General features: G+C 39.0%; 1 protein-coding gene across 1 annotated transcript in view; it reads left to right on the plus strand.

Annotated features, from left to right (window-relative positions):
* Positions 1–13413, plus strand: part of cdin1 (CDAN1 interacting nuclease 1) — a 53187-nt gene extending 39774 nt beyond the window's left edge. Inside the window, exon 12 of the mRNA XM_017412066.3 lies at positions 12179–13413. Coding sequence (XP_017267555.1) covers positions 12179–12347 — 169 coding nt within the window. The 3' untranslated portion in view covers positions 12348–13413. The remainder of the gene's footprint in view (positions 1–12178) is intronic.
* The last annotated feature ends 629 nt before the right edge of the window (positions 13414–14042 follow it).

Here is a 14042-nt window from a genome sequence, read left to right on the forward strand (position 1 = left end):
GAACATAGCACACATTTATTTATTTATTTAATGGATTTTTTTCTCCTCTGCCTGAATGCAACAATGCTATAAATATCCAGAGACTAAAGCTGCATGAAGGTGTGCAAGATTAAGGCAATGTTGATGTAAAGTTTTTGTTCAAATATTGATATTAACTTTGTTCGACTTTTGTTTTTGCGAGCTTGATTGTAGCGAATGATGTCTGTTTTGTTGTTTTACAGTTTTTGAGCTGTGTTCTACATCACACCGTAAACTGACAATGCAAGTAAATGGATAAAGTTAAGAAAAGTTTAGTGAAAAATTACCAAGGATGGAGCTTAGGTGCCACCTTTTCTTTGCTGATAAGATAATTTATAGGACAGAAATTAATCGGCTCTCTAACATCACACACTTTTGCACAAAAGGTGTTGATTTGTTTAATCACTCTTAATTAATATTTAGATTTGACCCAGTATAGTAAATGCTTCAAGTGTGTGCAATGTAGAATCTTATCTGGACGTTTTTCTCCCAAAAAAAGCCCTTTTGTGTCATTACCCATTTACCATAGCAAGGATAGAAACCAATTTTGAAAACCAGAGAAAAGCCTTTCTAGTAGACAAGTACACAAATAGAAATCACATACATATATGCACACACAGAGATTCACAAAGGTCCTGCTTTTGTTTTATCTTCCTTATAGCACCTGCTTCAGGCAATCTGCTCCCACTCGTCTCAAATGAATTTTGTCACGGCCTTTCAGATTCTCATCCAGCGACGTGCTAATGAAAGGAGATGGTACAATTTGAACTGACCTGGTAGCAGCCAGCAGTGCACAGCTGAAAGCAAGGGATGGGGACACACCCCTCCTTGATACGAAAGACAAGTCAACCATCTACTGATATACCCATTACCCTTCTCATTAATACCCTGCAGACCATGGCGTGTGAGTGTGTGCGTCTCTGCGCTGTTGTGTGTGCATTTATCTGTTTGTGTTGCTTGAACACTTATCGAATTGTTTATGACAGGCCTAATTGGGCTAATTGAAGACATTAAGATTACCTGTCAGCTGTGTGTATCCAGACTCCCCATCTGTCTGACAACTTCTGACAAGTGAGGGACCCCGTAGCATCTGTGATGATGGAGCATTCCCAGGCCATAATAGGGACGATAGGGTCCACTCTAATTTGATGTGGACAGCCTTAGCTGTGAGCATTCGCCATTCTTTGTGTATGTCTCCTTGCTTGCTTGTGTGTGTGTGTGTGTGTGTGTGTGTGAGAGTGTGGGGGGTGTTAACTATAAGTTAGAGTTGGCCAGGCTAATGGAATCCCCTTTGGCAATGTGACAAAGCGATGAGGCAGTCTTGGAGTAAGAGTGAAAGAGGTCTTCAAGTGTTTATAGACATGAGAGGGAAGGTGCTTGAGGTGATGGCCTGCTCAAACTGAATGACAAGAGAGGAACTCTGACATCTGTGTGTCTGTCAGGTTGTAGAAAATCACCAATAGTTTAGATCAGAGACGCCTGAACTTTTTAAACAACCAAAATTTGCCAGAAATTTGTATTTAACTCTCTAGTTGCATAACTTCAATAGAATCATGCATACATTGATACATAGTGTATTATTTTGTTTGTATTCAATTTTGAATGTTCTAATTTTGTTAAATACATGACATTTTGTTAAATGCAATAATTTAATGTTCTTTTTCGATTCTCTAGAGTATTTAAAAGTGAAAGAATCCCAGTCCTATCTTCCTAGGCTTAAGGAATGTGCCTGTGCATATCTGTATCAACTCACCCTCCCTCCTTTTTCCTCCCCACTTGCTTCTCCTGTGTGGGCATTGTGTGGGGCTTTGCAGTGTCATCGCTATGACAGATCAACGCTGTCAGCCCAGGAGATCCCTCTGTTTGTTTGTTCTACTCCAAAAGGGGTTAAACTGTCAAGTTGACAACTCACAAGACCCTTAGACTCTGCCCTACTGCCTCTCCCTCCCTCCCATCCCACCTTCATCCCCAAACGAGTGAAAATCAATACCAGATTGCCTGAGGACCACTGTTTGGTGTGGGCCTGACCCCTGGATGTCCCCCACTCTGCTTCTTTCATTACATGTAGCCCAGTATTTAACTTCCCATCCTGATCCCTTGCCTAATTAGTTTCGATAAGCTCTGAGTCGCTCTCTCCTTCCCTCCTCTATCTGTGTGTCACTCTCCTTCTCTGTTACACGTGTGTTCAAACACAAACACAACAGACATTTTGCTTCCTTTGCCCTTTGAAGGGACACTCTGGGCTGGGAGCAAATCCCAACACGCACACATAAGTCCTCTGCTCTTCTTGAGCATGGATTATTGATGTGTTTGCTTAGCAAATTTCTAAAAACTACAATGAAATTAGATTTGCAACCCCAGATTTTCAGTGAAAACAATGGGAATAGCCTGTGGTGTTCAAAATGAATTGTGCCGTCCAGTGGGTCTATTCACAGGACTCTTCCACGTGACATGTCTCTGTATCGTTATTCATCAGATTAGCTATTGTTATCATAGAGAAAATGTGACTTAATTCTTTTTTTTTAACTAGAAAAATATGGGTTTAAATCCAGATAGCTTACGAGTGTCACTGTTTTGAAGATTTGGTTGTGTGTCTGTATGTGTGTTTTTATGTACCACCCAGATCTCTAGGTGCCGTTACTGCGCTGGCTAGCCCATCGAACACTGACAAGCCACAATGACATGTTGGCCCCCCTACCCTGCTCTCTCCTGGGGGCTAAAATTACCCTTAGGAATGTAAACAGACTGCCGAGTAAGCACACAGATTTCTGTGGACCTTTGCCTGTGTCCGCCTCCAAACTCACCCCAAACTGGGGCAATTCAATTTTGGACTGATTGTAGGGATACCTGTAGTTGACTGAATTACTCAACTAGTACAACCAATATGCCATGTGTAGAACATAGTGCCCATACTGCTGAATGCAAAATGTTTTATGTGCCAGAAAGAAATACAGCATCTTTTTGTAATTTGTATTTCTTTTAGTGTCTCCTTTCCCCGTTTCTTTTTATCCGAAAGAGGGGTACTCTCACCTATTCATTAGTCGTGCAGGATAGCCGTAAGCTCTGGAGTCTGGGTGAAAAAGTTCAGTGGGCCGGGCGCTGACATGTTGATTTAGTGGTGGTAATACGACTGCACTTCCAAAGGTGCTGACTTGGACGAAAGCCAGGCCTTCTTTTTTTTTTCCTCTCCCTCTTTCTCTCTCCCTCTCTGGGAGACATTAGAGACCTCACTCTAATTTTGTGCCAGAGTTGTTCTCATGGATGCAGAGGTCAGGAGGCCTACACAACAAACATTCACACCTGCCCTTCCATGACTTTTGATTTTTTTCCTCACTGAAATTGCTGGTGGATGTACAATGTAAGACTTATTACTGAATATCGCAAAGATTAACCTAATGGATAATGGGGATTTATCGGCATGGAGGAACATTTGGCATGAACATTTGTCACTCTCTAAAAATACATTTTAAATTAATACTATATTACAACGTATTTTACAGACATTTGCTTTACTTATTTTATTAAATGTCATCAGGTTAAAAAAAGACGACAGATTTTATTTCTTTCATATCATTAATCATTAAATGCAAATATTTATTTTTGCATTTAATGATGAATGCTAAGTGACATTCTTATATTGCATGTTCAGTGCCGCTGCATGTGTGGTTATGTATATTTCAATACCACACATCTCATGACCTCGCATATGAACATATTTATACATGTACACACTCCGCTTTGCTGGACGCATCAGGTTTGCAGGCGCCGGGTCAGCATGCCCTAGTAAGGCCAGATAAGGTTACAGTACAAACTGTTGTTGATTAGGGCCATGCCTGTAGTGGGGGAAACATCCTAAATTGAAAACACATTAGCAGCAAGGGCTAAAGCCAGGATTAGGACCAAGACTGCGAGGGGGCGAGGAGCACGGGCAGATACAAAATGGCCGTTGTAGTGCCTTCCTTTGACTGCATTCCCCCAGAGACAGGTGGCAATTATCAGCCAGGGCTGCTGGGAGTTCACAATATCAGGTTAAAGGAGCATGTATCCCCCTGACGATGTGCTTCTTTCTGTCTGCAAAGCCTCTCAGCAAACCTGCCACCGTGGGGAGCTTCCTGTCTCGAAGCAGAACACACACATGTGAACTCATCAAAGGCCAGTGGACAGATATCCAAATTTGTGATGTGCTTGGCTTTATAAGCTTGTAGGTTTTATCTGAAAATATTTAAAACATCCTGAACGTTCTTGTACCTAAAGTGGTATCTAATTGGGTTGCGACTGTTGGAAACAACAGTCTCCAAAATGTCCTGAAATGTTTGTGGAAGTTATTGAGTGAGTCACAGAAGCTTGCAGTCTTGTTGCTTTAATTTTGAAATGTTCAAAAAAATCGTGTGACAAATTTTCTCTCATAATAGTGACAAAGTTGTCAAGGGTGTCTCAAACCCTTTTTGGTTTTCGTAATTTTATTGCACTAGAGCTGTAGTTTGACATCAGCACAGGAGCTTTCATATGAAAGGAAAGATTCAAAGCTACAGCTTCGAATGTCAAAGTCTAAATATCACACCAATAATAAATAATTATTTTTTAAAAACTGTTCCAAATCTGCTTTTTTTTTCTCCATTTCAAATGTGTAGCTACTCCAAGAGATTAAATCATAAACATGGGGGCACCTGCCTAGATGGGAGCAGAGCAGGCCAAGGAGGGTAGGATGTGGGTGGAGATAAACAACAAAATAATGTGTATTGCCTAGAATACAGTTTTACAAGATGTCCACACAGAAGTGGACTACTTTCAAACATTTGACTTATTGCTTGGTCATAAACACTCAGAATTCAGTAAGACTGGCTGAAAATTCACCTATTTTCTCACGATTTTGAGTCACCAACTAGTCTCCAACAGTTGGAGCCCAGTGAAATCCTACATTTACTTACTCTTTTACTTTGCCTATGAATTATACTTAAGGCTCTTTCAAACACGTCTTTTATAATGGTATTTTAGATAAATTCGCACTTATCCTGATTCACAGACACAGTTCATACAGTCTCGTGGTTTTAAGTAAATTTCTTGTGGAGGAGACATCGTTTGCGGCAATCACCATAACAGACTTTATTAATATCAGCATCTAGTGTTAATGAACACCCACTCAGCGCGTCGGAACTGAAGAGATCAAGCCATTTTCATGATGTAGAGCGTCATTACTGAGGATGGGGAGTCAATATCTGAGAAAATAACTGTCTGAGTATTAACCCTCTCTCTACCAGAGCCTTTCTTTTATTCCATCTATTAAAATTGATACTGTTTGTTATCATTATGGTTCACCACTTGACAAATAAGTTTTACTATAATTTGTAGCCAACTTTAATTTGTTCCTGAGTCTTTACAGAGCTGTCGTACGTAGACTGTTTGGATTTAGGCAGTGCCTTATATGTTGCTTGGCCTACCTTTTGAACTTTTAGCAGACAAATCCAGATTCCACCTTGTTTGGTTTTGCTCCACATTTATAGCAGACCTAAGTGTGTCAAAGCACATTTCTCCATGACGCCGTAGATCTAAGGAGGCACCAGCACACATTACACACACAGAGTACACTTGTCCCTCAGATATGTGTTGCTAATGTGTTAGGCGACATGCTCAGTTAAGAGACTTAACGAGTTCCAAACACTGATTAAAACTCCTCCCTGTGACTGGAGGATGTTTTAAAAAAGGAGGGCATCATGCATCCAATTCTTAACTGTTTACAATTTAGATGATGTCATCTGTATGGGTTTCTGTATCTTTCTGTTGTACTTTTAAACTAAAAATAATGGTAACATTTATCAACTCAGTCACATGTATAGCTGAAGTAATCAGTCAGCTGTCAGACTATGTGAGAGTGTGTGTAAGCTGATAAGCTTTTTGTTAATTTCAGTGTGTGGCTGAGGGGATTGGAGGTTTTTTTTTTTTTTTTTGAGGGGGAATGAGGTCAGAGAAAGTGATACTGATGGTGGAAGATAAAAACTGTGATAGCACTGAGGTCATGAAAGAAGAGGGGTTTTGGGTAACAGTTATTATTAAATTAGCATGATAATTACTGCAGATAGTTATCGATCTAAGATGGTCCACTTAAATTCAAAGTTTAGATTAATTGGTGAAAGGCCCAAGGGAATTACAGTAGATCAGAAAGCTAAAGCATATATCAAACAGCTGTCCTCCTGCAGCACATAAACACATCTTTAATACTATTATACATTTTAAAAATTGGATCACAAATGGATTGTTTTCAGTGCAATTTAACTTCTTATTGCAAATCATATCTCGTTTAATAGGGAAGATTCTAAATTGTGTTTATATATGAAATGCCTTATTTTAAAAACAAATTAAGCAGGTTAATTTTGTGTAGTAATTCTTGGCCTAAATCCACTTCCGAGATATTCACAGAAGTGGATTTACAGAGGTTATGGTGCTTTAGATAAAACAAAAGATTTCATTTTACAGAACTTGAAGAGGCAAGAATTTTTAGTGCTGCTAATATTACACCAGTCATTTTAGTCAAAAGTTTTAAGTAGTCTTAGATGCAAAGTTGAATAAGAATATTTAGTCTTTGCAATTGATAATGTATGTTCTGATAGTTTCTTAATTTTGGCATTTAAAATAATTACCCACAAACGAAGAGTGCTGCATGTTCTTTTAAATGCTTTATGTTGTAAGAGAGACACTCCCATAAATATCTACGCTGAAGGAAAGGGTGCAATAATGTTATTAATAATAATAATTATAATCTTGTTTTATACAAAACCAAGCCTGTGCCAGTTGTAAACGGTTAATTATTCTTGTCCTTAGTATCTTAGTTTTATATGAAAACTTAACACCTTTGAATGCACCAATACATATTTCTCAAATAAGGTAAATTCTGTTTAAAAAAAATATATATATATTTTTTTTTTTGTTTGTTTAAAAGTGGAAATTAATGTATTTGGCAGTTAGTTACCAGCACCCCTTGCATTTGAATACTGGAGCTGATGTGTGTTAGAAAACAAAATGCCAGTGTTTGTGAATGAAAGGTAGATCAGGTTAGTTGTTTTAGAGCAGAAGAAACAGCTGATCCAAAGGGTGACAGCTGTTATTCTAATCATTTAATCTCATCAATATTTTGTATTATTGAAATTACAGTAAATTGCTTTCTGCTGCATGGTACAAGTCACAGCACAGTGACACTCCCACATTTTTGTGTTTAACTTTATATTACCCAACTATGCGTGGACACAAAGTGTCGCCCACTTTGAACCACATCCCGCCTTCCATTCAAGATAATTATGTCTGCGTATTTTACATACCTGAGCTGAATTTGATGCGCTTATGAAGACAAAGGGAATGTGCAGCATAAAGGGTTCTATTCTTAGCTCTAGTCACGTTAATAACTTGTCTGTGGGAGGTTAACTCTTCTGTTCAATTCCTGTTATTTATGGTGAGTAGGCTGTATAGTTTGCAGCAAGGGATTATTTACCTCCCTGTTCTAGGATGCCCCTCCAGGCAGAGTCAGCCTTTAAATATCCGATTTGTGCACAGAAGCTTTACTTATCAGGGGTGTCATCTTTGTCAGGGTGGCTGGCTTGCTACAAGCACTTACTGTAAGGCTATTAAAATACACAATGCGGTGGATTTACAGTGATTAGCTGCAGGGCCAAATCACCTGGCAAGCAAGCCCTGGATCACTGCCACATTCTAAAATTTCACACCCACTAATACATCATTCAGCCATATTCGAACCCTGTAAATGCTGACCTCTAAAGAACAGGGCATTTGTCACTGAGGCACATTTTCTTTCTGTTTTTTGCTTTGGATAGTTTTCAGCACACTTATCTGTACTTTTTGAACCTGATCAGTCTTGATGCTGTCCATTTTTTAAAAAAAAGGTTGAACAGCTTTCATTCTTGCATTCTAGAGAGCAATAAAAGACTAAATAAGGCTCATGTTTGGCAATGCTTTTGCAGCCCAACCCTGTGACCTGATGTATGGATGCTGAAAACAAAGGGGCCTTTATGGAAACCCTCAGAGACGCAGAGTTCACCCTCAGGTAGAAGCTTGCACTGTCTAAATCATTTCTGAGGCATTTGTTTGAAACGGCTCTGTGTGGTATCTAAAAAGAAATGGTAAGGGTGTTTTACACTGGCAAGTAAATTCATCTTGACTTTTTTAAATAATTCATCATGCCATGTATTTTGACAAAGGTTGTTGGCTCCCAGTTTAAAAAGTTTTTTTTTTTTCTCACCAAATGTGGCAAATTAAATAAACATTGTGTTGTAGCTACAAAAAATACCTCAGTTTTTTTTCAGAAGTTTCCTTTCGACCTCCAGCAATTTGCACGTTGTTTAAAATAGTTATTTTTATTGCATATTTACAACCTCATTTTCATAAAAGATCAAAAGTTTTTTGGGGTTTTTTTGCAAATCATACATATACTGTTTAAATAAAAATGTCTCATGAAATAAACATATCAGTTGCTGATTATTATTTATTAAACCTTTTTATTTTAAACCTCATGGCAGCACCATATTTCAAACAGGAGTTAGAAAAGTTGCTTAACGTTTCAAAAGGCAAAAGTTGAAATAAAGAAAAAACAGATTAAGTTAGAAAACATGGCAATTTCCTGAAGTTATAAAAATCCTAACAATTTATGGATTTCAATATATACAATGCATTAGGATAAATAAAACCCTATGAAATACATGCACATATGTGCATATTGTATTGCTATATCCTTAAAAGAAGATGAAAACTCAAACTAGTAAAAGAAAGACATATAAAAGGTCAACACAAGATTCAGGAACGCTCCCAGTCCATGCCTTACTTTAGTTGAAGCTGTTTTATAATGGACTGAGAAGTAAAAAAAAACACTTCTTCTGATGAATCAATATTCTCCATTCTTGCTGGAAATCCTTAACTCCTCATCCTCTTGAAAAGCCACCAACCAACATACTAGTTGGTACAAGCAGCATCCCGACAAATCACAGAATCTCTTATGTTAAGGATCCTTTCATAGCTGAATGACAAATACTAAATATTTAAAGCCACATATGTCATCTTTGAAATGTGTTTTAATGCATCAAAACTGCTCAATTCCACAATATGTGCATATCACAAAAACATGACTTCACACCATGTTCAAACTTAAAAACAAAAACATTTAGACCTGGAGTGGTGAGAAGCTGAAATCATTTATGAAGCAAGAACAGGAAAATATTTCACTTTCAGTACTACATTTATTGCCTCTGTCAGCTCCTAAACTTTCAGCCAGTGTGGCAATCAGCAAAAATGGTGGAACACAGTAAACATGCTTCTGTTTCATTTTTTTTTACACCTGTTGCTAGCATCAAATTTAAAATAAGACATTAAAAAAAGCAATAAGATTTGTTATCTTTAGCGGTTGACATTTAAGCTGTTGCAATTCTTTAACACAGGCTGAAAATAATTGAAAATCAATGCAGTGAATTTTTGAAACACCGTTCTATGTACGTTTTTCATTTACGATGTGAAGATGCCCTTTTGTCCTTCTGTCCTTGGCTGTTTTTGGAAGGTTTTGCTTCATGGTGTGTTGTGTGTGTGTGTGTGTGTGTGTGTGCACGGGTGGCTAATAACACTGCCTCTTCACCATTCAGGGCTTTTTGTTCCTGAGTGCCTTGCTCTCATTAAGCTGCAGTAGCAAGATGCTTGGCACCTGCTGAAAATGTGGCCACCAGCCGCTCATTAACACTAACGAAAGCATGGCAGGCAACACCAATCCACGCTGAAGCTTGTCAAGTGGCTTTCTTGCTGAAATTAGGTGCATTTCACAAACGATTTCACCATCTTGTTACATAGTTTGGCGTTTATTGGTGGATGGCGGAGTCTGACTTTGAGGTTGTGTGTAATAAGCACATGCCAGGTTAAAATAATTTAGCCTACATATTAGACCTTCATTTGCTTACAAATTTAAACTGAACTTCTATTCACTTCCTCAGGCATTACACCTTCAAAGAGCCTAAATATAGTAGTGGTATAAAAAGCTTCATATTTATTGTTGCTCTCTGCAGTGTTTGGATGATGTTTGGAACTTTTTTTTAGAATCTCATGCTGTAGCTATCAGGCATAGTCTTTGCCCCCTGACCCTCCCACTTTGTTATTGTTTCTATTCCCTGTCTCAGATTTTTTTTACCTCAAGGTCCCTGTAGTATTGACTTGTATTAATGCTGAGTAGGTTTCAAAGTCCATTTATTTTCTTTACGGTATGGAAAGGCCTTGGTGACATGGCTCCCCAGTGTTTATAATTTTGCTAGTTTCAATTTGTACTTAGCCTCCCCTGACAGACCTGGGACATGATGTATCGTGCACCGCTGCCTTATCTGTTGATGTACAGTTTTAACCTTTTCAGAGTGTTGCCCCTCTCCACTCTGTGGAGAGCAGGCTCCCGTTTCTCCCTCTATTCAGCCTCACTTTCCCAGCCAGAGCACAGGAAATACATATAGCATGGCGGCTGAATGAAAAGTAGAGCATAACCTCTTTTCAGAAGTCGTCTAATGTAAATGTTTAGGTTGTGTCTTCATAACATTTCCATATTAAGAATTGGTGACCATGTAGAGCAGTGGACCATGGAGATGATGAGAGTTTGGGGGTTTGTGCAGTGCTGAGAGGCTGAGCTATGAGTGTGACATTGTGGTGAACTTGCAGTGTGCATCTGCAGGGCTGTTAGCGCTCTGGCCCGTTCGCTCATAGATACAGCACCGTAAATCACACACTGTAAAGCATAGGATGGAGTGCAGGAGCATGTACTGCTGCAAGGGCCTCTTGGAGGGAGGGGTGTGCGTCTATAGTCACATATTTTCTTGTACACGTGTCTCCACAGAAGTGCTGTATGTAAAACATGCACTGCCTCAAGGCTCCGGTCAACACAGCACGGTGCAGGTATATTTGACAATGGCACAACAGATCAGTCTGAAGTTCATATTTTTTTTTATGTTCTTACAGTATTTCATTAAAAGTCAGATGCTTATATGTTTAGAATAATCTCATATATCACATATCTCGTGTATTTACACAAAATGCAAAAAGTTCACTGTCAAAATAACAATTTTATGGTTTTGAGTCAAAAATTCAGCATCAAATGACTGATCACACATTCAAGGTTTTATGTACTTTACCTTGGAGCTGAACTTCCACTGCTCTCCATGGCCCTTTGGCTCGTTTCCTTTCTAGTTCTCCTGAGGCCCCGCAGCATTGTTAACTGTCTGAGAGTGGAGTATCTGGACCCGGAGCGCTGTCAGCCCCCTTGAAACAGGTCATGCACGTTGGGGCTGAAGTGCTCTCCAGTCAGAGTTCAACTCCAACATGTCTTTTATGCATGGCAACTAATGTTCAAAGAATAGACATGATCTATATGAGGCAGAAAGGGCCATGGGTGGCTCATTGGGCCTTAAATGACTTGACAGAAGATATATTTTCTTAGAGAAGTAGTGAAACAACTTTGCACTCTCCTAGTAAATATCTCAAACTATAGCAGAACCTAAAATATACAGTAGCTATGGTGTCTTCAGTCTACAGTAGCTCCAAAAATATTACTGCAGAAGGCAAGAAAAATGACTGGAAAAATATATCTTTAAACAGTGTGGAGTCTTTTATTTTTCCCATTAGAAAGTGCAGTTCTAGCCAATTAAGATACAGTTTCTTTTTCTGTCAAAGTGCTTGTGAATCAAACAGCTGGACACTGTTGGACTGGCAGACATGAAGCACCCCACGCAGGATGTTTAAGTCTCAGACTTTGTGTTGACCTTTGCATGCCTAGCTATGTGCCAAAAGATTCCGATGACAGGATTCAGAGGCCTTTGGTGCAGCGTTTGTTATTTTTAAGAATATTGTTATTTCACTGCCATTGTAATGTGATTGAGAGTGTATCGGCCATTTAAAAAGATCCCTATCTTCTAAGTGGCCTTTTTGTTTTATTCAGCGCACATTTCCTGTATGGTGATCAAAAGAATTTACCAGAGCTACCATATCTACTGCAAATCATTCAAGATCTGTACTTCTTTCTGCTGTTTTGGTCGATCTTCTGTTTTCAAAGTTAACAGCTAAAAGCATTTTGTTTATATAAATTTGAAAGTGTATGTCATTTAGTAACAAAACACCACTTTTCTGTTTTTGTTTTGTGCTGCAGGTTTGGCCCTGGCCTTGTGATCTACTGGTATGGTTTCATAGGAGAGCTGGACTGCCAGAGAGACCGAGGTATCCTGCTTAAAGATTGTTTCCCTGCAGACATCGTCACACTGTGTCATACCACCCAGCAGGAGCGATCAGCAGACAGCCATAAGGAGGATAAAGAGTGAGAAAAGATTAGATGTGGAATAGGGAATAAGAGCAACAAGGAGATGGGAAGGTTAGAAACACTGAACTATGCGGGGGTGAATTCCTGCTATAGATCCGGAAGCAATTTGGCTTTCCTGCAGCGTGATATCAGCTGGCAAAAAAATCTGCCCTGAACTCCACCTGACCCTCTTTCTCCGTCTGTATCTCGCTTTCTTCCTGTCATTCACCGCAACAAAGCAGCCTCGTGTAAACACACAACAGCGCTCTGCACATCCAACAGTGCACAGCCAGACTCTGCTTGTGGTCAACACCTAGCCTTTGGATGGCCTCCTGCGGTGGACGGCCATGGTACTTAGAGGACCAGAGCAGGACATAAGACCCTTGCTTATCACACCCAAAGCCCTGGCCTTTGTCACTCCTTCCTCCTCCGTTCCATCGGCTGATAAGAGAGGTGCGGTCAGGGGGCTTGGTGAACGCCAGCCTCTCACCTGCGTCACTCAGTGCCCTCTCAGTCACTCTGTAGGGGGGTAAACAGGATAATTTCTGATTAAAGCTACCCTCACAGTGACCTTTTGCCACTTTTTTTTTTCTCTTTCTTTGTCTGTACAGTAATTTAAAGCAACTATCATCATGTATATACTTCTATTCCCACGATGTCAACAATTTTGTATTATTTAATTAATAATGATTTAAAAAACTAACTGAAATAGTAATTTAACTGGGATTATAACTTTTGTGGTCAATGGACTGGTCATTTAGTCTGAGGAAACGTAAAAAGAGCCTGAGCAGTGTTCATGACAAATTAAGCATGCCATGATATTCAATTTATAATAAAATAAATCCATATAAATAATATTTTTGCATTTGGGAAACTAGCTCACATGCTTGGTATTTTAAAGAATTTGTAAAATATCCAGGTGTGATCGCTTCCAAAATAAAATACTAGAGCACTGTTTAAAAAATAAATAAAGTTCAAACATTAAAATAAGCCGTATGATCAAGTTCAGTGGATCATATGATAAGAAACAAGACATTTCTCTGTTCTTTTGTATCTCTTTCACTTTAATAAATGTTTTTCAAACTGTTCCCTGTATGTTCTTGCTCTCAGGATTAGCACAATAAATTTTATATACTTTGGCCGTGAGTACCTTCAGGTACAAAGAACCACCTGATTACCATGTAAAGGCGGATGACTATCTAGTGGTCGTCTGTTGCTCATTTTTATAACCTCGGTGCGTTTTATGAGAAGATACTAATGGAAGAAACACAGCTGGGCTCGGGGTACCAAAACATAAAGTTGAGTGATGCTTTTAGAGTCTGATATGCACAGCCTATAGGAGGTCCCTGTCTTTTTTTTATGGCACACAAAACGACAGGAGGAAAGAAAAAGAAAAGGTGAAGAACCTTGTGTAAAAGAGGAATCATTTTCCATATTCCACATGCGCTATAGTGCAGCCAAACGCAGAAGAGTTTGGATATTGTTGCAAATCTCCTCACGTGCTGTCCTGCAGAAAGATAAATCAAAGCACACCTCAGGGGAAAGTAAAATGTAAGTAAAGTGATTCTCTTGTCTGAACTTCATGAAAACATTTTGTGTTACAGAAGAGAACTTTCACTAGTAGAATAAAAACAAGTGGTCCTTTTTTTTTCTTTTTTTTCTTACCTAGTTGTGGACTGTTCGTGCAGTTAGAGAGATATGGTATGTGGGGGTTAAA

The sequence above is a fragment of the Kryptolebias marmoratus genome, linkage group LG10, assembly GCF_001649575.2.
Source record: "Kryptolebias marmoratus isolate JLee-2015 linkage group LG10, ASM164957v2, whole genome shotgun sequence".
NCBI classification, from domain to species: Eukaryota; Metazoa; Chordata; class Actinopteri; order Cyprinodontiformes; family Rivulidae; genus Kryptolebias; species Kryptolebias marmoratus.